Source organism: Neomonachus schauinslandi, chromosome 5 (genome assembly GCF_002201575.2).
Source record: "Neomonachus schauinslandi chromosome 5, ASM220157v2, whole genome shotgun sequence".
Lineage (NCBI taxonomy): Eukaryota > Metazoa > Chordata > Mammalia > Carnivora > Phocidae > Neomonachus > Neomonachus schauinslandi.
In genome coordinates, this window is record NC_058407.1 from 169,648,497 (window position 1) to 169,674,707 (window position 26,211).

A 26,211-nucleotide genomic window follows, 5' to 3' on the forward strand; every position below is an offset into this window, starting at 1 on the left:
AAATAAATCAAAGAAGACCTAAATAAATTAAGAGATATACCATGTTAATGGAGTAGAGAGTCAACATTGCAGATATGTCACTTATGGGGGGCGGGAAATGTCATTTAAAAAGAAAACCTTAAGTAGAAAATACTAAATCACGAAGCGAATTTAGGATAGTTAAATGATATAAAACCAATATATAAAAATCAACTATTTCTATATACTAGCAGTAAACAGATGGAAGGCTTATGGGTGGGGGCTTTTCAATGTAGGGTGATTGGGCCTGCTGGTTTAATGGAGAACCCATATGTTAGTACCAATAGGTCTTTCCTCTCAGACAGGTCAGATCCTCAGAGAAATTTTCCAGGATTCTGATTTGAGGTTGGTGGCCTATGCTTAGCTGTCAGTCTTCTAGGAGTTGAGTCTGGGAAGAAGGCGGGAGGTGAGGTTTGGGAAGGTAGGGAAGAGCTAAGCATTCAATATGTAATCATGCCACTCCCTGGGAAGGGCTCCCCAGACTTCATTTTCCATGGTCCTTGGCTTCATCATCTGGGAAGTTTCTCCTTATCCATAGTCCACCTTGGTCACATCTGAAGTGGACAATGAAGAGGTGATATCTAGTTTAACAAAGGACTGTCAATTATCTGTTAAATACCTTTTTCTAAAAACAGAATCTCTAAGCCAGGACTTTTTTGTTTTTCTGGAGAGCTGGTTTACTAGCACATTACCTCAGAGATCCCTGAGTTTCAGGGAACATAGGCCCTTACCCAAATCCCAAGCCCGCCAGTTGAATTATAACTGGTCTCAACCAATCATGATAATGTCCTTCTCCTAGCTCTGGTGGCCAACTGACCGCTGATAATGACATAAGCCAAAGTGTTCTGGGTGGGGCTTTCGGGAAAATGTTTGCTTTCCTAATTTAAAGGAGAAAATCCACCAAGCAGTTTCCCATTCCCCATTTTACTTGCTGGCACATGGACATGCGCACTGGAGGTATAGCCATCTTGCACCAAGTCAACATAATAAGGACAGCAGATGGATCTGGATCCTGGCTGACATTGTTGGAGCCACTAAACAGCCCTTGATGTCCTATTCCTGGACATCTCATTACGTAAGAAAAACAAAACCATCATTCTTAAGCCATTCTGGTTGGCTCTTCTGTAACCATTCCTAGCTCCTATAAATAATGTAGTTGAGCATATTTGTCTGATGTTTATTTTTTTTTATTTAAAGATTTTTATTTATTTATTCGACAGACAGAGACACAGTTAGAGAGGAAACACAAGCAGGGGGAGTGGGAGAGGGAGAAGCAGGCTTCCCACCGAGCAGGGAGCCCGATGTGGGGCTCGATCCCAGGACCCTGGAACCATGACCTGAGCAGAAGGCAAACGCTTAACGACTGAGCCACCCAGGCGCCCCTCTGATGTTTATTTTCTTTTATAGTTCCCCTTCTGTAACATGCCTATTCATATACTTTGCCCATTTCTCCCCTGGACTATTAATTGTATTCATGTTGATTTGTGGTCATTACTATCTTCTGGGCATTAATCCTTTGTCTGTTATATATGTTGTAAATATCATATTTTGTCAATTCCAAGATGTGCATTTTTTCATATTTGAACATCTCCAAAACTGAGACGAGTCATATAAATTATAGTCTCTCATATTGCAGTCAGTAGGGGGCAGAGTTGGCATTGCTGTTGTCATAACCTCAGGCTTGAAGTTTAGACTCTAACTTGCTCAGATCCCTACCAAGGCCATGGGCGGGGTGCTAGCAATGTCATGTGGTCTGTAAATTTTACCGTAGTAAAATATTTTAACCTCAATCTGTTAAGGTCATGTATCTTTCTATTACAACTTCCTCAATGTCAGGTGATATTGGAGTGGATGGTCACAGGCATTTTTTTAGAGCCTGTTAAGAGAAATTTGAGCTGAGGAACATTTAGTTGTGATGTAATGTGGTTTGCAGTCATTCTTGGGTATAGCTAAGTTGTAGCTAATTGTCTTGGTATAGGAATGGCTTCCAGGAATACTCCTCCCCACACTGTGCCAACCCAGCATCACCACATAAAGAAGCAGCCAGAAATCCTATCATGATATGAATGTTCCTATGACACCCAGCACCAATAGTGGAGGTATTGGAGGAGAAACAAATCTGAAACAGCATATTGCAAGATGGCCGACCCACCTCCAGACACTGAATACACATCTCAGGTGGAAATAAAATAGAGGTGGCCCCAGCTTTATTCGTCTTTTTGTTAGGTGAGTGACAGCTGTCTCAGATTATCTCTCATCAGACCTCTCCTGGTATCTTATTAGCCAGAACTGAAAAACTCTCAAGAAGACTGGGGAAGTGTGGAATGTGAATGTCACGACTGGCTCAAGCCAATAACAATATCCCGCATGATAATTATCACATTTGGCTATATTCTGTCCCAAACAAAAATGGGATATTGGCTAGGCAACCAATAGTGTCTGTCACAAACACCCTCCCCAAGTCTAGACCTAAGGAAACCTGCTTGCAGGAGAGCCCAGATCTGCCCAAGAGACGCACTTACACAGCATCACTGTCTCACATACACAGGCCCTGAGAGTTTAGAATGAAGGAAGAACGAGAACAAGGAAGAAGAGCCTCCAGGGCCAACAGGACTCCCAAACTATCACTGCACCAGACCCACACCCACCAAAGTCAGAAAGTGATAGCAAAATCTCACCCCTCTGAGCAGTTAACCCAGGAAACAATGTTCCCAGAACCTAATACAGTTCAACCTCTGGTTTTGCCAAAGAACAAAGCTGAGCTTCAGAGGTAGCTGAAGGCAAGTCAGTAGGCAAAGTAGAGAAAAGCTTCTTGGTTTTGGCCCCACCAGAGGTTGGTCTGCACTGGTTGTCTGAAGTCCGCGAGCTATGAACTTAAATTCTGTTGGGACATTTCCCCCCACTGAGGGTGATTGTGTCCTGTGCATACTCTAGCAGTAGGGAAAATCCACTTCTGCATGTTTCCTCCTCTTCCAGAGAATGGGGTGTGGGACATTCCCTTCTTTTTGAAAAATGGAAATGTGTAATAGCAAAACCTTCATCATCAGATCTTGCTTGAAGGGCCCATCTTCCCCAGATCATGTGTGTTTGAAACATCTCAATTTCCCATTCCCCTTTAAGTTCCACAGTCCTGATATCCAACTGCTGTGTAAGGTGTGGGTTCTATAAATGACACAACCTTGAGAAATACAGCAAAACCCACAGACATATGGTTTTAAACAAGAGTTGGTATCTGCATATGTGTGTGGTGGCTCCGACACCAGCTTTGGTTCAGAAGCAACATGAGGTAGGGCAGGTAGGATTCCTGCCTGAGACCTACCAGGCAGAGGAGAACTGAGTCTGGTTAACTGACAATGCCTTCCCAGAAAAAAGGTGAAGAGACACAAACCACTGGCAGGTTCCTCTTTCTCTACCCACAGATCTTGTACATCAGAGTTTCCTGGCATGACAGCACCGTTCCTCTGCCCCCACAGCCCCACCCACCCCGCAAGTCTTCTGGCTCTCTCCCCCAGGAGCTCTCGGACCTGACCCATCTTCTGCACTGGCCTCCCACCCTGGGAGATGGGGGGGACCTTTTGGCCTCCACCAGTCCCCAGACCTCCACCTACCACCTGAGGGGACCTCCCCAGGCCAGCTACACCCTGGGAGGCTACCTGGAGGCCATTCTTGTCGCAAGAGACCACCGGGGCAGGCCCAAGACCCATGGTGGGGATCTGTTTCGGGCACAGCTCCTGGGTCCCTACCTGAAGGCAGGAGTCCCTGGAGATATCCAGGATCTGGAGAATGGCACCTACCTGTTGTCCTTCCCCCTGCTCTGGGCTGGACAGGCCCAGGTGCAAGTGCGGCTGATCCACTCCAGCGAGGCAGTCAGAGTCCTGCGGAGAATCTGGAGAGACCAGTGGGCCACGGTCGATTTCACGGGCTATTTCCGAGGACCCACAGGATATGAAGAAATTGTGACTTGCAATGTTAACCCCCTGCTAACTGGGGAGGAAGAATCTACCTGTCACTACAGGGATGAAGATTCTGGTGAGCTTTGGTTCTGTGCTCGACCCCCCACCCTGCCCTGCGACTCACTGGTAGGGCATTCAAGTGGACATTATTGGAATGTGACCACACCACACGAGGAGGCCCTGCTGGCATGGTAAGAAAACCCAGCATCATCTGGGATGTCTGCCCCCTCCCCTGAACCCTGGTCCCTGTGATTTTTCTGCCTGAGCCACTACCCTTATTCATCTGTTCCCTTCTGTTAAACATGTTTCCTCCTGCATGCCAGGTCTCCTACTAAGTGCTGACTACTCTTATGTAATGGTCGGCATCCCTGCCCTCTACAAGCTTTCAGTGAGGAGACTCATGGCTTTTGAAAACACACAGTGTGATGAGTACTTATGTGTGCACGGAGTGGTGTGAGGGCATGGAGAAGGGGCACCCCACCTGGCAGGTCAGGCAGGTGGCAACTTAGCTAAGCTTAAAGGAGAACCTTGGACCTCTGGCAAAAGAAAAGGATTCCAGGCCTTGCTGATCTTCTGATGGCCCTTGTAAGGAGAGATGTGCTGCTGAAATTATCAGCATATGTGGTCAGGGAGTATGGAGGATGGATGTGACCTCCCTGAGTGAGAGGGGAGCAGAGCCTGCAGCCTGGAAACTGGGAATGGCTGAGAACTGTCCTCAGTCTTGGGGGAGCAAGGCTCCCTGGGGGGACAGAGAATGGGAGTTGGGGAGGGGAGACACAGCAAACAGCCTGGCTCACTGTGAGCCCCACTGTCCCTAAGATTTGAGGCGTGGTGGGAACAGAGAGACCCCAAGGGGAGGGAGGCATTTTGAGAGACCCCAAGGAGGAGGGAGGCATTTTTTAAGGTGGGAGACCTGGATATCTGGTCTCCAGCAGGGAGAGTAGGGGATGGAGGCAAAAACAGGGTCCTAGAAGATGGCTGGGTGGGGGCAGAGCAGGGGTGAGAGGACACCCCTACTGAGTGGGGGGAGAGAAGAGCCAGAGGTGTTCTAGGGGAGGGCTGGCCGCTGGGATGGATGCTGCTTTGCAGCCCCAAGGAGCACGGAAGTTCTCACTGACTGCCAGGAGGACGGGAGGGGGTGAGCCAAGCTGGAGATACCTGAGCTGCCAGGGTGCCTGCCAGCCCCACAAGACGCTCATTTCTGGGAGGCTGTTGGTAGCTCAGTCTGGGGAATTCCACTAACATTGACTTCCTGGCATGAGAATTTAGCACCAGGAAACCTTGGTGTTTCCAGACCAATTCTTTTTTTTTTTTTTTTCAATTTTTTTTTTTTAATTCTTATGTTAATCCCCATTTTCCAGACCAATTCTTACACTGCCTTTGGTCAGAAAAGGAGAACCACACATCCTTTTTGCATTGGTCGATTAAAAATAACTCTAATGCTAAATACAGGAGCCATCTCAAGACGTCACTCGGGGTACAGTCCTGAAGTCTCTGGAGTGAGTGTGTGGGTTCTGATCCCAGCTCCACCTGCTCCGACTTCCCGGCTCCTATACGTGTGATCTCTGGGAAGTCACTTAACCTTTCTGTTCTCTCATCCGTAGAGGGGGATAATGATAGTACTTCCCTCATAGACTTGTGGTAAAGAACAAATAAATTAATGTGTGTAAAGTGCGTAGAACAGGGACAGCATAGAGCGGCTCTGTTGGCTCTTACAATCTTGTCTCAATTGTTTTGCTGCTGTTGAGTGGCCCCTGCTCTGTCGGACATTGTCCGAAGGCCTGGAGGTCCTGGGGATGGGAGAGCAGGGCAGAAGCAGACCCGTCCCATGGGAGCCAACAGTGTGCTGATAAAAGACAGGTGTTAAAGAGATAACCACACATGTGGCAAATGTGTAGTGGACGTGAATTTGCAGCCCCAAGGTCAGGTGTTTTCTTTACATCAACTTTAATCCCATCCGAGGACCCCTGCAGCTGGGTGGTGGCAAGAGCTCCCTCACCCAAGGTCCTGCAAAGAAACTGACACCTTGGCCATCTGGGATCCGTCCTTAGTCCTCTGTCCACACTGGTCACCCCAAAGTGCCCACTGTCCAAACTTGTGTAATCTTGGGGGCTCTGCTGGGAGGGCAGGCATCTCCACCTGGGTCCAGAGTCCGTGGGACCATCCTTCACCTGCTTCCTGAAGCTGTCACCTCTAGGCGGCACTAGGGCCCTGACACTCAAGGAAGGCCATACGCAGGCATTTTTCTAGATTGTAGGAATATTCTCATCCCCTCTCCCCTGAGACCAAATTCTCCTCTCCTCCTCAGACACAATCCCTTCAAGCAGTCCGTTCCTTCATTCAGCAAATGCATGCCGAGCACCTTCTACATGCATGCTCCCACTGGAGGCACTGGGAATCCAGCACCATTTCCCTGCTCCTGTAAAGCTTACTTAAGACAGGAGGGAGGGTCAGAAACAATAAACATGGCAATAAGTAAATAGTATATAGAATGTTAGAAGGAGATAACGTGCTAGGGGAAATTTAAAATACACAGGAGGTGAGGATTAGGAGTATGGTGGGGACAGGTTGCAGTGTTAAATAGGGCGTCAGGGTAGACCTCATTAAGAAGGTGACATCTGAGCAAAGACTTGAAGGGGATGAGAGAGTTGACCCAGGATATAACCGAGAGAAGAGGTTTAAGGCAGAGGAAATGCTGTGGTGTCCCTGGTGTGTCTGAGGAACAGCAAGGAAGTCAAATAGCTGAGATGGGGCAAAGGACAGGGAGGTGGCACATGAAGACCAGTGGCGTTAAGGGAAGGACATGGCATGACCAGGAAGGGCTCTGTAAGCACGGTAATTTTTGCTGTGAGTGAAAAGGGAGTCACTGAAGGATTTTAAGCAGAAGATAGGCATCCCTGATCACATTTTTAAAGGGTCTCTCAGACCGTTGTATTGAGAATGGATTGCAGGTTAAGGGAGAATCAGGGAGACTGAAAGGTGGGAGGCCTTTGCTTCAGGTTGCAGTAGTAAAGGTGTCTAAAGTGATTCATTTCTGGGTATATTCCGAAGGCAGTACCCACAGGATGTCCTGAGAGAAAATGGAATGTGCCAAAAAGTGAGAGCTCGCAGATGAGTGTGAGGTCTGGGGCCTGCTCACATGGAAGGACAGTTGCCATCAGCTGGAGTGAGAAAGCGGCAGGTGGGGTGTGGGGAGGTGGGGGGTGGAGAGGGGGAGTTTGATCACGTGCATTAGACACCAAGTGGAGATGTTGAGCAGATGGCTAGACTCACAAACCTGGAATTTGGCAGAGAAGACTGGGTTGAAGATCTTGGCTGAATGAGACCACCAAGGGAGGGAGTGTGATCCGGAAAGGAGGAGCAAGGGCTGAGCCTGGAGCCTTGGGAGAAGGGGGCTCATACAAGGGGCTACTTACTAGGGGAGGGAGGGGTCCCAGGGATCAGGGGGTGACTGCTGGTCTGATGATGGTCAAGGAGAATCCAACAGGAGTGGGCTCAATGAGACCAAGAGGAGAGTCAGCACTTCTTGCAAAAGGCTGCAAGCCTCTTCCCATGCGAATCACGGTTTTTTGTTGTTGTTGTTTGTTGTTGTTTTTAAGAGAGAGAGAGAGAGAGCGTTGGTGGGGGGGAGGGAGAAAGAGAATCTTAAGCAGGCTCCACCACACTCAATGCAGAGCCCAACTTGGGGCTCAATCTCATGACCCTGAGATCATGACCTGAGCTGAAATCGGATGCTTAACCAGTTGAGCCACCCAGGCGCCTCTGAATCATGTTTTTAATTTCCTGTATTTTTGTGATGCTTTGATGCCTTGGGGCCTTGTGAACCTAGGGACGGGTCGCCCCTCCCAGGGTTAGCTAGCTCCTAGAGATAGCAAACAACTTGCCTTGAGCACAACCACCCAATCCTGAGTGCATACCACCACCCTGCCTCCTTTTATCAGGCTCCTACAGTCTGGGCCAACACCCCCTGCCTGAAATTAGAATCTACCTATATAGCCCAGAGTCTGCTGACGTTATTCACATGATCCAATCCTAAGCCTCCTCAGCTGCTTACCCTTCCTTGCCTATTCCTTCCTGTGAAAATCACAACAAAGGTTTTTGCCCTTTGCCCTTGCTCCCTCTGCCCCCGACTGACCCTGGTGCTTCTCCATGTGCCCCTGCCTCTCAGGAACTCTGGGTAACACCTTATCTTTCTCATGGCCATCATCTCCTGATCTGTTGGCCTCACCGTACCTAAATAAAACCAAAACCCTGGGTACATTTTATTTATTTTTATTTATTTATTTTTTTTTTTTTTAAAGATTTTTATTTATTTATTTGACAGAGAGAGACACAGCGAGAGCAGGAACACAAGCAGGGGGAGTGGGAGAGGGAGAAGCAGGCTTCCTGCTGAGCAGGGAGCCCGATGTGGGACTCGACTGGGACCATGACCTGAGCTGAAGGCAGACGCTTAACGACTGAGCCACCCAGGCGCCCCTGGGTACATTTTAAAACAGCTCTGCTTTCTGCACTGACGGAATCCCCGAGGCAAAGAACCTGGATCCTGGATCCCTGAACAACTCCAGCTTCCAATCCCTCTCCTGCCCTCAGGCCCTCAGTACCTCCCAGGAGCCCTGACACTGGACAGATGCCCTTGACTTTGAGAACTTCCTTTCCTCCAAAAAGCCCCATCTCACCTCAGCCCAGGATTCCTTCCCATCACACATTCCCATTAAGGGCTCCCCTCTTGCCAATTGGTTTCTCTTCAGGAATGTGACAGACAAGGTCCTCCCTCAGGGTATTTCTCCAATCTGGGTGGCCAAGGAGAGCAACAAGAGTCTGGGTAAGTGACACTGGGGCTTGTAGAAAAGGCAGCACTTATTCCATGCCTGTGGCTTTAGACTCTTCTGTACCCACAGATTGCTTTGCTTACAAATGATTATTTACAGTTCTATCCCCTCAACAACCATGCCACCCTGGGATCCCGGGCCCAAAGCCCTCTGGCTTCTACCACCGAGCTGTGTGGCACTCACTGTCCTGCTCTGGCCGCTCCTTCTCCACTGTTGACAGCATCCTGGGCTGCCTGGCTGGCCACATCATCCACATGATGGGGGACTCCACGCTTCGGCAGTGGTGGGAGTACCTGCGTGACACCGTGCCCTGTGAGTGACTATGAGGGGAGAGGGCAGGGCTCCTAGGAGAAAGAGAGAAGATCCAGGGCTTTGAGAAGGCAGAGAACATTTCAGGAGAAGGACCTGAAGGATACCTGTGGAAGGACCGGATACCTGGGTTTGGGGCAGAAATAGGGATGGGGAACAGGGTGCCCAGATTACACATAATCTCATCAATTAGGTCGGTGATGGGAGGCTCTAACAGGAGGGGGGATGTGTTTGAAGAACGATGAGTACATAACCTTAGCTAGAAGTGAGGATTTGCCAGAGGCGGGGGGGATACTGGAGGAATAGAGTTGGAATTTAAGAAAAGTACTGTAGGGAAACCAGGGGTTTATCTTGTGACACTGGGGAGACACTGAATGTTTTCAGAGTTTTCAGTTTGTTGGATTGATTGGATTGAAAAAGGAAAGTCCAGAGACCAGTTATAAGACAACTGCAGGTCAGCGTGCAGGCTGGTGAGAGACTAAACTGGCACAGCAGTGAAGGAGCTCTCCTACTGGAGGAGCTGACAGCTTGTTGACTGACTGCTTCTAGAGAGAGGGGAGATGATCAGGTAACTAGGGATAACAGGAAATGAACTCAAAATGGAAGTCACTGGTATGCTGACTGGATGTGCGAGCAAGGGACAGCAGTGGGAGAAGATGGTGTATTTACTTTATATTCTTCATACTGGCTTGAAGAGGTGAGGAGGGGTCTTTGGAGAGCATGTGCATGAGACTTTTAAACACATAGGATTTTGGAACTGAATTGAGATATCTGAGCTTCAGAAAGAATTTCGTATTTATTCCCTGGAGGATAGAAGTCAAAAGAAGTGAGTGTCATGCAGGGTCAGTCCCATCTGAGCCTCCAGCTTCTGGGCACAGATTCTACAATATAACATAACATGGGTTAAGGAATATGCTTGATCGGGGAGTGGGGGAAATGAGAGCTCCAGTTCCAACCAATTTGATGGTTAGGCAACCTCAAGTGACCTCCCAGGGTCACTTTGGGACAGTTCTGCACATGGCAGGTGGAGTAGGTGACTTTCTTAAGCAATAGATGTTTCTAAAGAAGAACAGAAGCTCATGACAGAATGTTGGGAAAACCAGATCCTCTGCTGGCTGATTTGGCACCTTCCTGTGAAATAGAAAAATGTGCCCCCTGCGCCCACAGAGCCCTGAAGCACAAGGTGGGGCAAGCAGGCAGGGACTTTGTGCAAAGAAAGGAGGGGCCTTTTCCTGCAGGTGCATCTAGCTCTCTATCAAGGCACACAACTGAGTGAACAGACCAGATGTCAGAAGCCTCTGGCCGCCGGCTGGCCACGATGCGCGAGGACATAAACTGGACAGCCTTGACTCTCTAGCCTGGGGCAAGTCTTCATCCAGGGGTGGCCGAAGGGAGCCGATGGATGAATCCGAGTTGAAGTGCTGGGTCAGAAAGAAGACTGCAGAGGGTGACAACATACTGCTAAGAAAGGCGGGGACATCCAAAGGAACATCAATGAGACAAAATGCTCCAGGGGGCCAGGGAGGCTCAGGACTGAGAATGGGTCTTGGGACTTGGTAACTGGGAGGTCACTGGTGATATTACAGATTAGGGAGAGCACAACCAGCTGATTGGGCCAGAGGCTACTTTTGTCCTAAGAGGAAAATGATGCTAGATCTTTTGTGTTTTTAAATGGGGAAGTACAGTCCTATATTAACCCCTGAGCCTCCTTTTGTCCTCCCCACAGCCCTGAAGCCTGTGGATCTACACACCACATATCAGACGGGGCCCCTAATGGCAGTGGAGACCACTCGGGGCATCGTGTTGCACTGGCGGGCCCACAGCTGGCCCCTGCGCTCCCTGCGCACACCAGTGGCCTCCCTGCACTCTGTGGTCTGGGAGCTAGGGGGCCTGGCCGGGGGCCCCCACACAGTGGTGGTGCTGGGCCTGGGCTCCCACTTCACCACCTTTCCCCCATCTGTCTTTGTGCAACGACTCGCGGGGATCAGGGCAGCGGTGGCTGCGCTGCTGGCCCGGGAGCCCCGCACTCTCGTGGTCATCAAGCTGGCCAACACTGGCTACAAGTCCGTGTATGGCAGTGACTGGTTCACCCTCCAGGTGAACCGGCTTCTCCGAGCTGCCTTTGCTGACCTCCGTGTGGCCTTTGTGGACGCCTGGGAGATGACCTCCAGTCTGGCCCTGCCCGACAGGATCCACCCAGGGCGGCTTATCGTCCGCAGTGAAGTCAACTTCTTCCTGTCCTCCATTTGCCCCACTTGAGTGCTTCTGCAGGTCCTGAGCTGTCTGGATGGAGAAGCTGATGGGATGATCAAGGCTGGAAGCCCTTCCTTCAGCTGCCCTCACCTCTTCTCTTACTTTATTAATGCCCAGGCCATATATCAACCAGCAAGAATTGGGAATGTGCGTCGTGGCAGGTGAGGGAAGCCTGGCAGTGGTCCAGCAACATCTATCACATCCGTGCATATAAGGATTGTCATTTTATGTGCCAGAGTCTCCATTTAGAGTGTCAACGAGCCTTGCAAAAATATGAGAGGGATTCTATTTCAGTTCAACAGAGCCACCCTAGTGGGGAGCCCAACTATATATATATATATATATAAAGACTTTTATGGATTGATTTATAAAATAAAATATCTCCTGGTTATAAAAGTAATACATGCTTTTTGTAGAAAATTTTAAAAAGTACCAAAAAATTAACAATGAAAATAAAAATAACCTAGAATCCCATGGTTGGGAGATAATCACTGTTAAAATACATATATTTTCAATAATTTCTCAATGCATAAAAAAAAGAAAATCTATCCCTCCTCCTTTTATTTGTTTTATTTACTTGAGATATACATGATGAGTTTATTCTGAGGTTCTAATGACACTAAAGAAGATTTTGATGTGCCCTTGGTCAGTCCAGGTCCTTCGAGTGTCAAGACAGGATTAGAAGAGCAAATGTGTTTAGAGGAAACATCTATGAGAGATAATGCAGAGGAAGCTAGGTGAGGCTGGGAGAGCTCATCAGACTGGATGTAAGGTTGACTTGGAGTAAAGAAGAGAGGAAGGAAGGTCGGGTAGAAGCATGCTAGACCCCAGTGCAGGCTAAGGGAATTTTGGCACGACCAGTGGGAAGTCCTTGAATCAAAGTTGACCATCAGAGGAATCCTGCATGTCCCAGGAAGGGGCCAGCCTCAGTATCCCTGCTATAGTCCACCACTGGCTAGTGGCAGCCCATGGCAAGAGCGGCCTCCCTGTGAGGGATGTCAGAGGATAGCAGCTGGGACCCTTGGTCAAGTATGAGCCCTATAGTCTACCACAAAGGGAACAAACATTTCAAATATGTCATAACTCAGGAAATATAGTTGATTTGCTAAAGGAATGACGAAAGTCAAACTTCAGTCAAACAAGAGATTACTGATTTGATCCAGCAATTCCACTTCTGGGTATTTATCTGAAGGAAAGGAAAACACTAGCTCAGAAATATATCTGTACCCCTACCTTCACTGAATGCAGCATTATTTACAATAGCCAAGATATGGAAGCAACCTAAGTGTCCACCAGTGGATGAATGGATAAAGAAAATGTGGTGTAGGGGCGCCTGGGTGACTCAGTTGGTTAAGCAACTGCCTTCGGCTCAGGTCATGATCTCAGGGTCCTGGGATCGAGCCCCGAATATCGGGCTCCTGGCTTGGCGGGAAGCCTGCTCCTCCCTCTCCCACTCCCCCTGCTTGTGTTCCCTCTCTCGCTGTCTCTCTCTCTCTCTGTCAAATAAATAAATAAAATCTTAAAAAAAAAAGAAAATGTGGTGTATATGAGACAGTCAAGGACCCTGGAAACAAGGCACTCCGCTGGACTCTTACCCTTTTTCTGCAGAGCACGAACCAAGGAGCGAACCCAGACCGCTTCAAACTGATCTGAGATTGGATGGTTGCCAAAATTGACCTTTCACTGACTTCCCTCCTCATTTTAATGCTAAAAAACATGCCCAGAGGTAGAGATTTAACATGCAAATAAAAGTCCAGTGTATGAAGAAGGATGTCCTGTCAACTGCACCTGCATGCCCACTTTCCTGGGATTCCCTGCCCGGACATTCTTTTTTCATACTTTTTTTTTTTTTTTTTTAAGATTTTATTTATTTGAGAGAGAGAGACACAGCGAGAGAGGGAACACAAGCAGGGGGAATGGGAGAGGGAGAAGCAGGCTTCCCACAGAGCAAGGAGCCAGATGCGGGGCTTGATTCCAGGACCCTGGGATCATAACCTGAGCCGAAGGCAGACGCTGAACGACTGAGCCACCCAGGCGCCCCCTGCCCAGACATTCTTGAGCATCATTCCTTTTTCCCACCTCGGCCCCTTGAAAACTTTCCCTGGCTATTGTTTGGAAAGCCAGTCTTATACCTTAGTCGCGACTGTGTCTCCCTCCGGTGGCAGCTGCTGTCCCAATAAAGCCTTGCCTGTACCTTTAAATTTGGGGTCCAGCCTCGTTTCTACCATAGCTGGGTCCAAGGACCAGAGTCTGGTAATGAGTCTGGTAATGTATATACACAATGGAATATTAATCAGCCATAAGAAAGAAAGAAATCCTGCCATTTGCAACAATATGGTTGGATTTTGAGGGCATTATGCTTAGTGAAATGCACCAGACAGAGAAAGACAAATGCTAAATGATCTTACTTACATGTGGAATCTGAAAAAACAAACAAACAACAACGAACAAACTCATATGGAGAACAAAGCGGTGGTTGCCAGAGGTGGGGAGGGGGGCACCATGGGTGGAGGGGGTCAAAAAGTAGAAACTTCCAGCTGTAAGATAAATAAGTCCTGGGGATATAATATACATCATGGTGACTCTGGTTCATAATACTGTATTGTATATATGAACACAGTTAAGAGTAGCTCTTAAAAGTTCTAACAGCAAGAAATTTTTTAGCTATGTTGGAGATGGGGTCAACTAGACTTATTGTGGTGATCATTTCAAAATAATACAAATATCAGATCATTATGTTGTATACCTGAAGCTAATACAATGCTATATGTCAATTATATATATATATATATATATATATATATATTTTTTTTTTTTTTTTAATGAGACAGAAACAGCGAGAGCAGGAACACAAGCAGAGGGAGTGGGAGAGGGAGAAGCAGACTTCCTGCTGAGCAGGGAGCCCGATGCGGGACTCGATCCCAGGACTCTGGGATCATGACCTGAGCCGAAGGCAGCCGCTTAACGACTGAGCCACCCAGGCGCCCATATTATATTTCAATTAAAAAAATTAAAAGTTTTCTTGGGTTAGTTGTGTGATAGACTTTTCCCAATGACCTATTTGTGTTCTTAGACAAAGGAATGTTGTCTAATTCGGCATTGCTGTCAATAGAAAATAAATTATTTGGAAATATTATAACAAATACTTAGTGATTTTGCTGAAAGAAAAAATAAATTTTACAACATAAATATATAATACTTGAAATTCCACATGCCTTTAAAAGTCCTGCAAATATCGCCACCCCAAAACAGATCATCCAGGCTCATGTAATAATAATCAATACAGTTGTCTTTGTTTTGCTAACTATCATTTGTGTAAAAACACGTTTCTCAATTTTGTATTAGGAAGGTATACTTCTCTGGGCAGAGAGAGATTATTTGGCAGATTATGATAATTTAAATATTTTGACATAAGGCATGGGGCTCTGGTAGGGCTCTGCCCCAGGTCTCACAACTGATAGGGGCAAACCCACCATCCGAAAGGAAGGTGACAGGCCACAGTGAACCTGACCACAGCCCTGCAAGGCGCACCCCCGCTGGCCAGAGGGACCCCAGGCGCCCCCACGTGACCGCACTCTCCTCGCTCCCCCTCACCCCCCCCCAATCAGGATCCTGCCACTGCTTCCATTGGCTCAGCACAAGGGGGCATCAGCCCATCAACCCAGGAAGAGCAGGTGGGACCAGCACTCAGGCAGGTGTGGGAGGGAGAATGGGCCCTGTGGTCCAACAGGAGGACTTTGTGCCCTGCTTTGCTACAGGAAGCCCAACTCTGAGCGACGCCGCTGTGCTTTTGGTATCTTCTCCGCCTTTCTTAGAATTGGCTTTCTTATGTAATTCATGAATCAAGCAGCATCCCATCCAGCAATTAGAGATGCTCTCTCTTCTCTGCCTTCAGAAACAACATTCACCAATATGTATGAAGGAACATTGCCTTTTGCTTGTACCAAATAATAACTTTTCTCCAGAGACCACAAGTTAATCAAGTCCCATGACAGACTGTGTGCTGGGGACAGGACTGCAGGTGGGGTGATTTCAGCTATCGTGCCCTGACTCTGGAGAAGCCTCTTCCTCCTGGGGTCCTTGCTGCCGTCGCCACCCCCATGTACTTCATCTCAGATGCAAGCTCCCCCTCTCTTGGTCCTCCTGGGTCTCACCCTCAGCACACGCTTGTGTTGTCCCCAGGCATGTTTGTTAACCACTTCCTCATAGTTTTTTACCCTCCGGTGAACGCCCAGAGCCCTGATGCACTCTGCGTCTGAACTGGAAATACAGTGAAGCCAGTCTTCACGCTGAAAGGCAGACACGGGAAGGAGGGACTGCCAGGTGCCAACCGGCCAAGGACCCGGGAGACCCCTGTGAGCTCCAGAAGCTGGGAGAGGTGGGAAGGACCCTCCCTGAGAGCCTTCAGAGGGGGCACGACCCTGCTGACACCTTGAGTGTTTGGACCTCTGGCCTCCAGAATGGTGAGAGAATATACATCTGCTGTTTCAAACCAAACCACATAAATACCATGGCCGGTGACATGCAGTGACATGAAGTTTTGGGGCTAACATGAACTGCAGCCCCACCTCAGCTGAGATCCACTTGCCAGTTTCCTTGAGGGCACATGCTCAGCTCAGATTACTAAAACCATTTTACAAATGAAGGAAGGAAAAAAAGAGGAAGGGGATATACGTGTCAATCCTAATTCATCTTAAGGTAGAATTCCGTGAAATGCCCATAAACAAAATCACTTCATGGATTTTCCTTTTGAGTTTGCTAAGGCACCTGATGACCACCTGGGAACCCCACAGAGGGAAGTGTGCTGGAGCTGATTGTACATTTTGGGGAATGTTGTGAGCCCTTTTCCAGCCAATAATAACACAGCCATTATTAAAAATTAAGTGTATGCTCAACACTATAAATGTACCTAATGCCACTGAACTGTATACTTAAAAAATGGTATAAAATGGTAAATTTTTGTCAGGTAAGCATTATCAATAAAAAAATTATAATCAAGAAAAAATATAAACTCACAATAAATTATATTTAAAAAGAAGGAAGCTCATCCCTCTCTAATTTTACCACATATTACTATGATCTATGCTCTTGAGGTTATTCATGCTATTGTGTCCTACAGTGGGAAAGACATACTGCTGCTGTGCATTTCTTCTGGACTCAAATTCAGCGGACTTCACATTGGGAGTGGGAGTAGTCTTCTCGGGCTGCCATAATGAAGTGCCACAGACCTGGTGGCTTAAACAACAGGAATTTCTGTCAGTTCTGGAATCCAGGAAGTCCAAGATCAAGGTGCTGGCAAGGTAGGTTGCATTCTGAGGTCAGCACTGATGAATGGCCTTTGTAGGAAAGGCCGTGGGAGGAGAGGGAAGGTAGGGGAAGTTAGGCTGCTGGGGGAGCTGGGAAGAAGGACAATCATTTGGGAAAGCACCAAGCTCACAAGGCACACAGACCTGAGCATTGTCCAGACTCTAGACCTGCCTGGTGGAGGGAACTGGAGTGAGTGAGGTGATCCCTCTGAGCCTTCGTTTCTTCCTTTGTTGGGTGGGAATAAAATTCCTTTTTCTCACAGGATTGCCCTGAAAAGGAAAGGTAGCAGACAAGACAGGTCCTCAAAGTCCGTGTCCTTGCCCCAGGGCAGTGGTTCTCAAACTTCAACAGCTTGGAGTGGGGCCTGAGACTTTTCCTTTTCACAGGTTCCCACTTGCGGCTGGTCCACACTGTGATATGAGGTACGTGTCATCTGCGTGTGTGTATGCCTGTAGTAGATACATGTTTAACTTTTTAAGGAATGCCCCTCTGTACATTCCCACCAGCAGTGTAGGACATTTCCAGTGGCTTCACTTCCTTGCCAACAGTCAGAATGGCTGGTCTTTCAATTTGAGCCATTTAACAGATATACAATGTGATCTCACTGTGGTTTTCATTCACATTTCCCTAATGACTAATGCTCTTACACATCTTTTCATGTGGTTGTGAACTGTATGTCTTTCTTTGACAAAGTATCTCTTCAAATCTTTAGCTCGTATTTTCAGTTGGGATTTTTTTTCACAAATTTTGAGGGTTCCTTGTATATTTGGGATATAAATCCTTTGTCATTTATGTGATTTGCCAATATTGTCTCCCAGTCTGTAGCTTCTCTTTTCATTTTCTTGATGGTATCTTTTGAAGAACAGATTTCATTTTGAGAGACTCCAATTTGTCAATATTTTCTTTAATGCTTTTGGTGTCAAATCTAAGAAATCTGTGCCTAACCCAAAGTCTCAAAGATTTTCTCCTGTTTTTTTTTTCCTTGACTTAAATAATTTTATGACTTACATTTAGGCTGATGATCCATTTTGAGTTAATTTTTGTAGGTAGTGCAAAATATGAATTCAAGTTCATTTTTTTAATCTAAATTTCCAGTTGTTCAAAAGACTGTGATTTCTCCACTGAATTGCCTTTGCGTCTTTGTTAGAAATAAATTGACCACGTAATTGTGAGTCTCTTTCTGTACTCCCTTCTGTTCCATTGATCTATTTATCTGTCTTGACACCAATACATCTTGATTACAGTAGCTTTATAGTAAGTCTTAAAGGCAGGTAGTGTAAATCCTCCAACTCTGTTCTTCAATTTTAGTTTTTAGCCATTCTAAGTACTTTGAATTTCTACAGGAATTTTAGAATTGGCTTGCCAATTTCTACAAAATAGCCTACTGGGATTTGGTTGAGATTGTGTTATATCCACATGTTAATTTGGGGAGAACTGACATCTGAGCAGTATTGGACACTATTCATACATACGTATGAAATCTCCATTCATTAATCTTTAATTTCTCCCAGTAATGTTTTATAGTTTTCGTGTTCAGATCTTGCACATCTGTTGTATTTATTTCTAAGTATTTCATATTTTGAAGCTATTGTAAGTGGTACCATTTTCATTTGACTTCCATTTTTTGTCATTAGTATATAGAAAAACAATTGATTTTCAGGTATTGCTCTTGTATCCTGTGACCGTGCTTAAATCAGGTACAGCTCTAGTAGCTTTTTTTGTCGATTCCATTGGATCTTCTATGTAAACAATCAAGTCATCTGTAAACGAAGAGTTTTTCTTTCTTTCTTTCCAATCTGGATGCCTTTTGGCTCAATTCTTATTCTCACAGTGTTTTAATGTATACAGGTGACTAAGTGATGACACAGAGAGGGTAATGACACTGAAGGAAGGTTTTTGTAACTTACGTTTCCTGCAGAGAAGGAAAATGCCATGCCGTGCCGTAGAGGGCCGGCCACCTGGGGAAGCAGTAGAGGAGGAAGAGGCAAGACCAAGGGGAAGGCACAGACTACACCTTTAGTGTGTTTTCCCCTGGCAAGACAAGCAAGGAAAGGGAAACAGCTTAGGATTGGCTAGTTTGATTAATTCCGGTGGGCTTTGGGTTACAGGTTACAACTGTCTCTCGTTGTCTGGCACCTGGCACAGGGTTGACTCAGGGCAGAGGAAATATTGGCGTGGTAGGTGAGAGTTAGATAAAGGAGGTGGTTTAGAGTATGGGCCCTGGATTGGTTAGTTTGCATAGGAAAGGCATGCTCCTAGGAATGCCCTTTGCTCTATCTAAGAATAGGCTAGCCTTGGGAGGGGCCATCTCTCCCCAGTCAGCCAGGCCACAAGTGCCTGAGCATCAAGAATGCAGAAAATTTAAAAAAAAAATAGTTAATACAATTGCCCTGTGATAAATGAATGCCAAATACATAAATACAGTATCTAAGAAAACACAGAACACTTTTATTTCTTTGTCTTGCCTTATTGCATGGGCTAGAACTGCCATCATAATAAATGGAGGTAGTGAGAGCAGATATCTTTGCCTTACTCCTGGTCTTGGGGGGAAAGCAGGAGCAAGGTGAGGTACCATGGAGGGGGAAAGGTAGTGATGGATGTGGCCAATGAGGAAGGGAGAACAGAAACTTAGGAGAACTTGAGAAGATCTAAGGTGGTATTCACAAAATGTGGTCCACAGGTCATAGCCCTCATTCTGTCTCTGCTCCTGAGCAAGCACTTCTGACCCCTCCCCCATGGCCACCCTCTGGGCTAAAGAGCTGCATTTAGGCTCTGCCCATCTATGAATCATGAAACTCCAGACCCTTCTCCCACCAGAAGCCCTCTCTGTGAGAGCCACAGCTCAAGGCTGATCAGTGGGCCCTCTCATTTTGTTGGGAGAAGTGAGGATGAGCAAACCCAGAGAATATACACCACCTGTGAGCAGAAATCACACCTCACAATTCCAGGCATCATGGGGATCCAGCTGGGTCCAGGGGCCTGAACAGGACATGAAATGTTCAGCTTGCATCTAGGAAGACCATATGTGGGAACAGTGGGGCCCAAGGTACCTGGACAGCAGGTACTCTGCCAAAGTTTATCTAGTAAACATGCGTATTAGTAAACATGCCATGCTGCCCAACAGAATGGGCTGGGACACCCCCTAGGGGGGTCTAGCCCCCTCCTTGGGTGGCCTGGCAAAGAGGAGACTGTCCAGCCAGGTCCCATAGCTAGTGAGACAAGGTGAGAGTGGAACTCAGGTGTCACCCCTCAGAAAGGGCAGGCTACCCTCTAGAGGAGCTATCAAAAAGGCAGTTGGTCCCTTGTCGTGTCTTCTGTTCACCTTTCCAGCTGTTCCTGATATAAGAAAGACTTTAGGATTTGAAGCCGAGGGCCAAGAAAGAATTCTTGAAACGTCTTTGGTGCAAAAAGGTGATTTTATTAAAACATGGGGACAGGACCCATGGGCAGAAAGAGCTGCACCAGGGTCATGAGGAGTGGCCCATTATATACTTTCAAGTTGGGAGGGCATTAGGGATAGTGTAAGTCTCTAAGGAGTTTTGGAAGCAAGGTTTCCAGGACCTTAAGGGGGCTAGCTATTGTTGGAAAAAGGTCATTTATTACTGTCTAATAAAACCTTAGTCATGAGACCCTTCAGATGTATATCAGTGGGCCATATGCTTGGGGGGTGATTGCCACATGCATCTTGGGGGTTTAGAAATAAAGGAAATTTCTGAAGGAATTTTTATATGTTAAAGAAGACTTAAGGGTCCTGGGTGGGGGGTGGGGTGTTTGGGGGTGGATTGCCTTTTGCCCTTAGCAAAGTATTAATATCGAGGCAATTGAGTCCCGAGAGGAATGTCACTCTGCCTGTTTCAAGGACTTGTTGATGGGCTGTAGGTAGTAAGGAAATTTAATAATTTTTCTTCTGCCTTAGTTTCCCACATCATTACCATTCGCCCAAGCACCTTCCACAGCCCAGAGGAGTCCATGACATTAAGACTCAGTTTCTTGACAGTGCTTCGGTTTCCTACTGATGAAAATACATCCACCACACAATGTTGTAAAGCCGAAAATGAGGCAGTGGATGTTTAGGGCCTGGTTCAGATAAGAGGATCCCATGAAAATGCAGAACTTCTCTTCTTGAGCCTGGGAGGAAGTGTAAGAAACACAGACACAGGGAAAGGGCAGGGGCTGCCTGGCTGGCCCAGGGAGAAGCGTGGGAAATAACTATGAGGTTTGAGGAAGAAACAGAAAAAGAGAAAGGAAGTCAGTCTGCTTGCTTCCATCTCCAGAAGACAAGGTCACTTCCTGTGATGAAATCATGCTCTCCCACCTTCACCATCTACTCAGTAAGCCAATGCCAACCTCATCCGGGGGCGGGAGGGAGCCCAGCCTCCTACAACCTGCCCAGGGAGTCACCAAAAGTCCCAGCCCCACTCTCTCACCCCCACCCACCACCAGTCACAGGCTGGCAGTGCCCTCCATTGGAGATGGTCCAGGGACTGTCACCAGGGTGACGCTACTGCTCCGGGCCTTATATCCCCCCTGGTCAAGGAAGGTCTGGATTAGCCAAGGCTCTCACAGCTGGGGAGGGAATCATCTAAGGAGCATTATAAAAATAGAGCCTCCCGGGAGTCACCCCCCAGAACTCTGCTCTTGGGAGCTGAGGCCCCAAGGTTGTGTGGTGCAACCAGGCGGAAGCATCCAGAAGGAACCAAATGCTTTGTGGACTCAGTGAGGCTGGAGTTTGAGTCTTAGACCTATCACTTGAGAGTCATTCGACCTGGGGCAGGGCTTCTCTGAGCCTTGGTCTCCTCATCTAGAGTGGGGGACAGAAGGACCTGCAGATCCAGTCTTGCATCTTGGGGGTCAAGGCGTGGCCTTCAGAAGGCCCACCCTCACCTCTTAACCCAGGGGGTGGTGTGAGACCCCACAAAAGGAGCTGATCAGGGCGGGGAAGGGGCCTGGAAGGCCTGGGTCCTGCACAGGACTGCCGGGGGCTGCTGAAGGGCAGCCCCTGCCGGGAGGGAGAAGGACCAAAAGCAAACTAGGAGTCCCTGGTGCTGGGGCTGGAGGTCGAGGGCATCTGACCACCAGTGGATCCCTCCTCCTCCTCTCTAGGGGGCTGTAGCTGGGCAGAGACTCATGGCTGCCTGCCTTCTTGCTGCAAGAGCTGGAGCTGGTCCTGCTGCCGCCCCTTCACCTGGAAGGACAGACAGAGGCCAGGAGACATTCAGAGAGCCAATGAAAAGGAGAGCTAGAGAGACAAACACTGACTCCTAAGGAGGTAGAGGTGCTGGCAGTGGTCAGGAGTCCAGGCAGAAAGGAGAGGCCACACATGGCCAAGGTCAGAACCATGGCTGGCCCTCAGCATGAAGACAGAGGCTGGGGGCCTCTGTCGTGGCTCCCTGAGCTCTGACCACAAGGAAGTACTTTTGCAATATAGGAAAAGAAGAAACCAGATTGATAAAGGAAGTGCTGGTTACTCTGGGTGCTGGTGAGTTTGGGGAAGGCTCTCACCCTCCCTTGCTCCTCTGAAGGGGCCTGATCCACGCTCTCCAGGTGCCTCTTGACTCCCCAAGGAGGCACCCCCTAGGGCCTCCCCTGGCCTTGACAGAGCTGCTTGTCTTCTCCTCCCCTGGGAAGAGAGTGAGGCAATGGGTCTGTCCCTGCTGCTGTCTCTGCTGCTGTTGCCGACATGTCTGCAGGCTGGTGAGTGTCCGGGACACCCTGGCTCTGCCCCGAGGCCCAGCAAGTCCCCATGAAGGGCTGAGGCTGGGCAGCTGGAGAACGGGTCTGCCAGGGTAGCTGGCCAGGCCTCCCAGCCCCAGCAAGTGATGGGCTCGTCCCATAGTGCTAGTCAGCCCCAACCCTTCACCCTCCTCCCTACCCCAAGTCTGGCGAGGGCGACACCCAGGCCAGAGAGCCGGTCCTACCATCTGTCACACTACTGCCCATGGTGAGGGTGTCAGAAGGTCTGGGGTTATCTTCTTCATCTCTCCCAGTGGCTTCAAAGTCTCTCCTCTCCCCCGTCCTGCAGGTAGCTCAGAAGAATGTGATTTAAATCCTGACTATGGGATCGAGCAACCAATTCACCTCTCAGCCCCCATGGGTGGCTCCGTCCATATCAATTTCTCCTTCTATTACTGCTGGGAGTTAGCCAACGATCCCAGAGTGAGTATAGCCTTGAGATGGAAACACTTCCATGGGGAGACCATCTACAACAGTACTCAGCCTTTCATCCATGAGAAGTACAAGAACCACATCTTCCTGAACTTGCCAAAGGGTCAGAAGTTTGGCTCCCTGCAGATATCGAACCTGCAGAAGGAGGATGCGCATATATACTTTTGCCGGGTCCAAGTGGAAACACTAAGAGACGGCACAAAGGTGTGGCAGTCCCTCCAGGGGACCAGACTCACCGTCACCCCCGGTGAGTCCAGCTGCCATGGCAGCCACCACGCCCACCCTGCTGAGGCTCTTAAAGACCACGGTGCCCTCGTCCTCCAGGCCTGGCCCAGGCCTCAATCTTCCTGCTCGCCCCTTCTCTCAGACTCCTCTCCCCATGCTCACCCCCTCCCTAGGCCTCTGCCAACTTTACTCTTTCTCCTCCATCTCCCCAGGCCTGGGTTGCTCTCCTTGACCATCCCCCTCACTGCCCCCTCCGGATCCAGGCCCCCCCCAGGCTCCGGCCTCAGCACCTCCTGGGCTTCCCAGTTATCCTCCCTTCTTGCCCCAAGCTGGGGCTCCAGCCCTGCCTCCCTACCCTCCCCCCATGCCGTCCAGGTGGACTTGACTTCTTCAGGATGTGGGCTGCCTTCCCCTTGTCATGTGTCCGTGTGTGCAGCCCCAGCTAGCCCCGAGTCTTGCGTCTCCCCACAGCCATGGGCTCAGCCCAGCACACACAGCAGGTACCCAATGATGACCGAGAGCCCCGGTCCCCTGGCAACACCCCATTACCTGTTTTCCCAAAACCCCCACTTCCTCTCCTGCTCTGCTCCTCGGAACCCCGCCCACAATGCTCCCCGCCCCAGCCCCAGCCCTCCTCTCCTTTCCCATCTCCCTCTTCCCCGCCTCTGTCCTCTTTACCCTCCTTGCTCCCCCCATCCCTAGTCCCCACCTCTGCCTGTACTGTCCCCACTGTCCACTCCGATCTCACTGCTCCGTGCTGGCCTTTGAGAGGCACGTCTGCAGCAGAAATACGGCAGCTCCCGCTTACTGTGCACTGTGTAGGGTTGAACAACTTGGTATGCATCGCCCTAGTTAACCTTCCCCACGACCCCACAGTAACAGTAAGTACTGCTGTCGTCTTCCTGTTAGAGATATATCGGGACCCTGAGGCTCCAAGATCCTAAACACTGACCTGCCCAAAGCCACAGTCTGGTGCAGGCAGGACTTGAACTCAGTTTAAGCCCAGAGCCTCCACTCTTAACCAGTAGTTGCTCAGCCTCACCAGCTGACCTGATCATATCGTTGTCTTGACCTATTGTTCACCCAATAATGGGATGTGTTACATTAATAGATCTTCCCATGTTACTCAGCAGACCGTGGGAACTTGAACCTAGCTTTGTCCCCAGAGCAGTGTGGGGAGAGCGTCTCTCTGAGGAGCAGGGACTGGAGGGTGTATTGTCTGTAGACAATTCCTTAAAAACTAAAAATCGTAGGTTTCCTTTTTACAATCACTTGCGCTGCCAATTCTGAGCAATGCATCACTGTTCCTGGTGGGAAGGACACTCTCTGTGTCCCCACCCTTGGTAACCACTGCCCCGTAGGACCACCATGCTGGTTTTAGAGCAAGTAGACAGTGGCTCACAACCTGAATTAGGCAAGACAGCCTTGGATTTATATTTTGGGCACCTCTTCCATCTTCCCTTAAATGGCCTTTTTGGGGAGATTTTGGCTCTCCTCAGACCCCTCTTCCTCCTTCCCTAATCCTCCTGACTTTTCTCATTTCTCAGTTTCAGTCACGTTTGCTATGAGTTTCATCAGTAAGTTAATTTTTTCAATTAATGCAATTAATTGGATATTCATACTGAGATCTAAAAAAAATACAGGAAAGTAGGGCGCCTGGGTGGCTCAGTCGGTTAAGCGACTGCCTTCGGCTCAGGTCATGATCCTGGAGTCCCGGGATCGAGTCCCGCGTCGGGCTCCCTGCTCGGCGGGGAGCCTGCTTCTCCCTCTGACTCTCTCCTCTCTCATGCTGTTTCTCGCTCGCTCGCTCTCCAATAAATAAATAAATAAAATCTTTAAAAAAAAAATACAGGAAAGTAATAAAAAGAAATGTGTTTACCCAAGATAAGTACACTATGCAAAGACATCACCCCAAAGGAATGTTTGCAGCTAATAGAACTGATAAGTTTGTGGTTGGCTTAATAATGCTTTTTACATAGAAATGTTTTCCTTTTGTAGCCAAATCTCACTATATTCTCCTTTTTAAATTCCTCTTATTTTACAGCCCCAAATCCTGTATCCCACTAGGGGCTGAAAATATTTTAATTTCTTCTGATTTTTGTATGCTTTCTTTTGACAGTAAAAGTCATTAATGTAGTGAGGATTTCTTTTGGTATATCGTGTGAGGTAAAGGACTAATTTGATCTTTACACCAAGAAACAAATCAATCGTTCCAACTGCATTCATGGAATTTTTTTTCTCTTCTCCATTGACTCATAGGCCTGGCCTTTTTGTAGGATAGCACCCACTTCTGGTCTGTCAGCTCTATTTCCCTGTTCTGTCTTTTCTTTTTTTTTTTTTTTTTAAAGATTTTATTTATTCATTTGACAGAGAGACAGCAAGAGAGGGAACACAAGCAGGGGGAGTGGGAGAGGGAGAAGCAGGCTTCCTGCTGAGCAGGGAGCCCGATGCGGGGCTTGATCCCAGGACCCTGGGATCATGACCTGAGCCGAAGGCAGACACTTAACTGATTGAGCCACCCAGGCGCCCCTCACCTCTGGGTATTTTTTAAATCAGAATTGCATTAAACCTATAAAGCAGTTGATAGAATGGAAATCAGTGTAATGTCCAATCTTCCCACCCAGGAATGGCCCCTAATTTATATACCTCAGTAACCTTGGGAGTGTTCTTCTAAAGACTATGTAAATATCTCTCAAGATGCTTTCCTCTAAATCCCTTATTTTTGTTTTTAATATGCAACATTATTTTTTTAAGATGTATATATTTACCTTAGAGAGAGAGAGCTGGGGGAGAGGGACAGAAAGAGAGGGAGGGAGAATACTAAGCAGACTCTGGAGCTGAGCACGGAGCCCAAAATTGGGCTTGATGCCATGACCCCCGAGATCACGACCTGAGCCGAAACCAAGAGTTTCCTTTTTACACCTAACCGACTGTGTCACCCAGGCACCCCTGCAACATTATTTTTTGGATGTTTATTTTTTATAATTTTCACTAGAAAATATTGCATAAATTCGGGCCAAGTGGTGGGTTATGTGCACGTTTATCTCCCCTTCCTACCAAACCCTACTAAAATGACAGCAAAGGGAATTTTTTAAGACAAAAACCATAAGGACACGGGGCGCCAGTGGTGTCAGGCCCTGCCCCATGGCATC

The 26,211-nt window shown here is 48.1% G+C and overlaps 1 protein-coding gene across 1 annotated transcript; it reads left to right on the top strand.

Annotated features, from left to right (window-relative positions):
- The first annotated feature begins 3,371 nt into the window (after positions 1-3,371).
- LOC110571852 (NXPE family member 3-like) lies at positions 3,372-11,682 on the top strand. The gene is made up of 4 exons (XM_021680034.2): positions 3,372-4,162; positions 8,720-8,793; positions 8,900-9,112; positions 10,836-11,682. The coding sequence occupies exons 1-4, from the start codon at positions 3,372-3,374 to the stop codon at positions 11,366-11,368; spliced, it is 1,611 nt and encodes a 536-aa protein (XP_021535709.2). The 3' UTR covers positions 11,369-11,682.
- Positions 11,683-26,211: the final 14,529 nt, after the last annotated feature.

Excerpts from the sequence above, each read along its gene's own strand:
- LOC110571852 (XM_021680034.2), top strand. The coding sequence starts at position 3,372 with ATGCCTTCCCAGAAAAAAGGTGAAGAGACACAAACCACTGGCAGGTTC. Across the intron at positions 4,163-8,719 it reads GAGGAGGCCCTGCTGGCATG|GAATGTGACAGACAAGGTCC; the intron begins GTAAGAAAACCC and ends GTTTCTCTTCAG. Across the intron at positions 8,794-8,899 it reads GGAGAGCAACAAGAGTCTGG|TTCTATCCCCTCAACAACCA; the intron begins GTAAGTGACACT and ends GATTATTTACAG.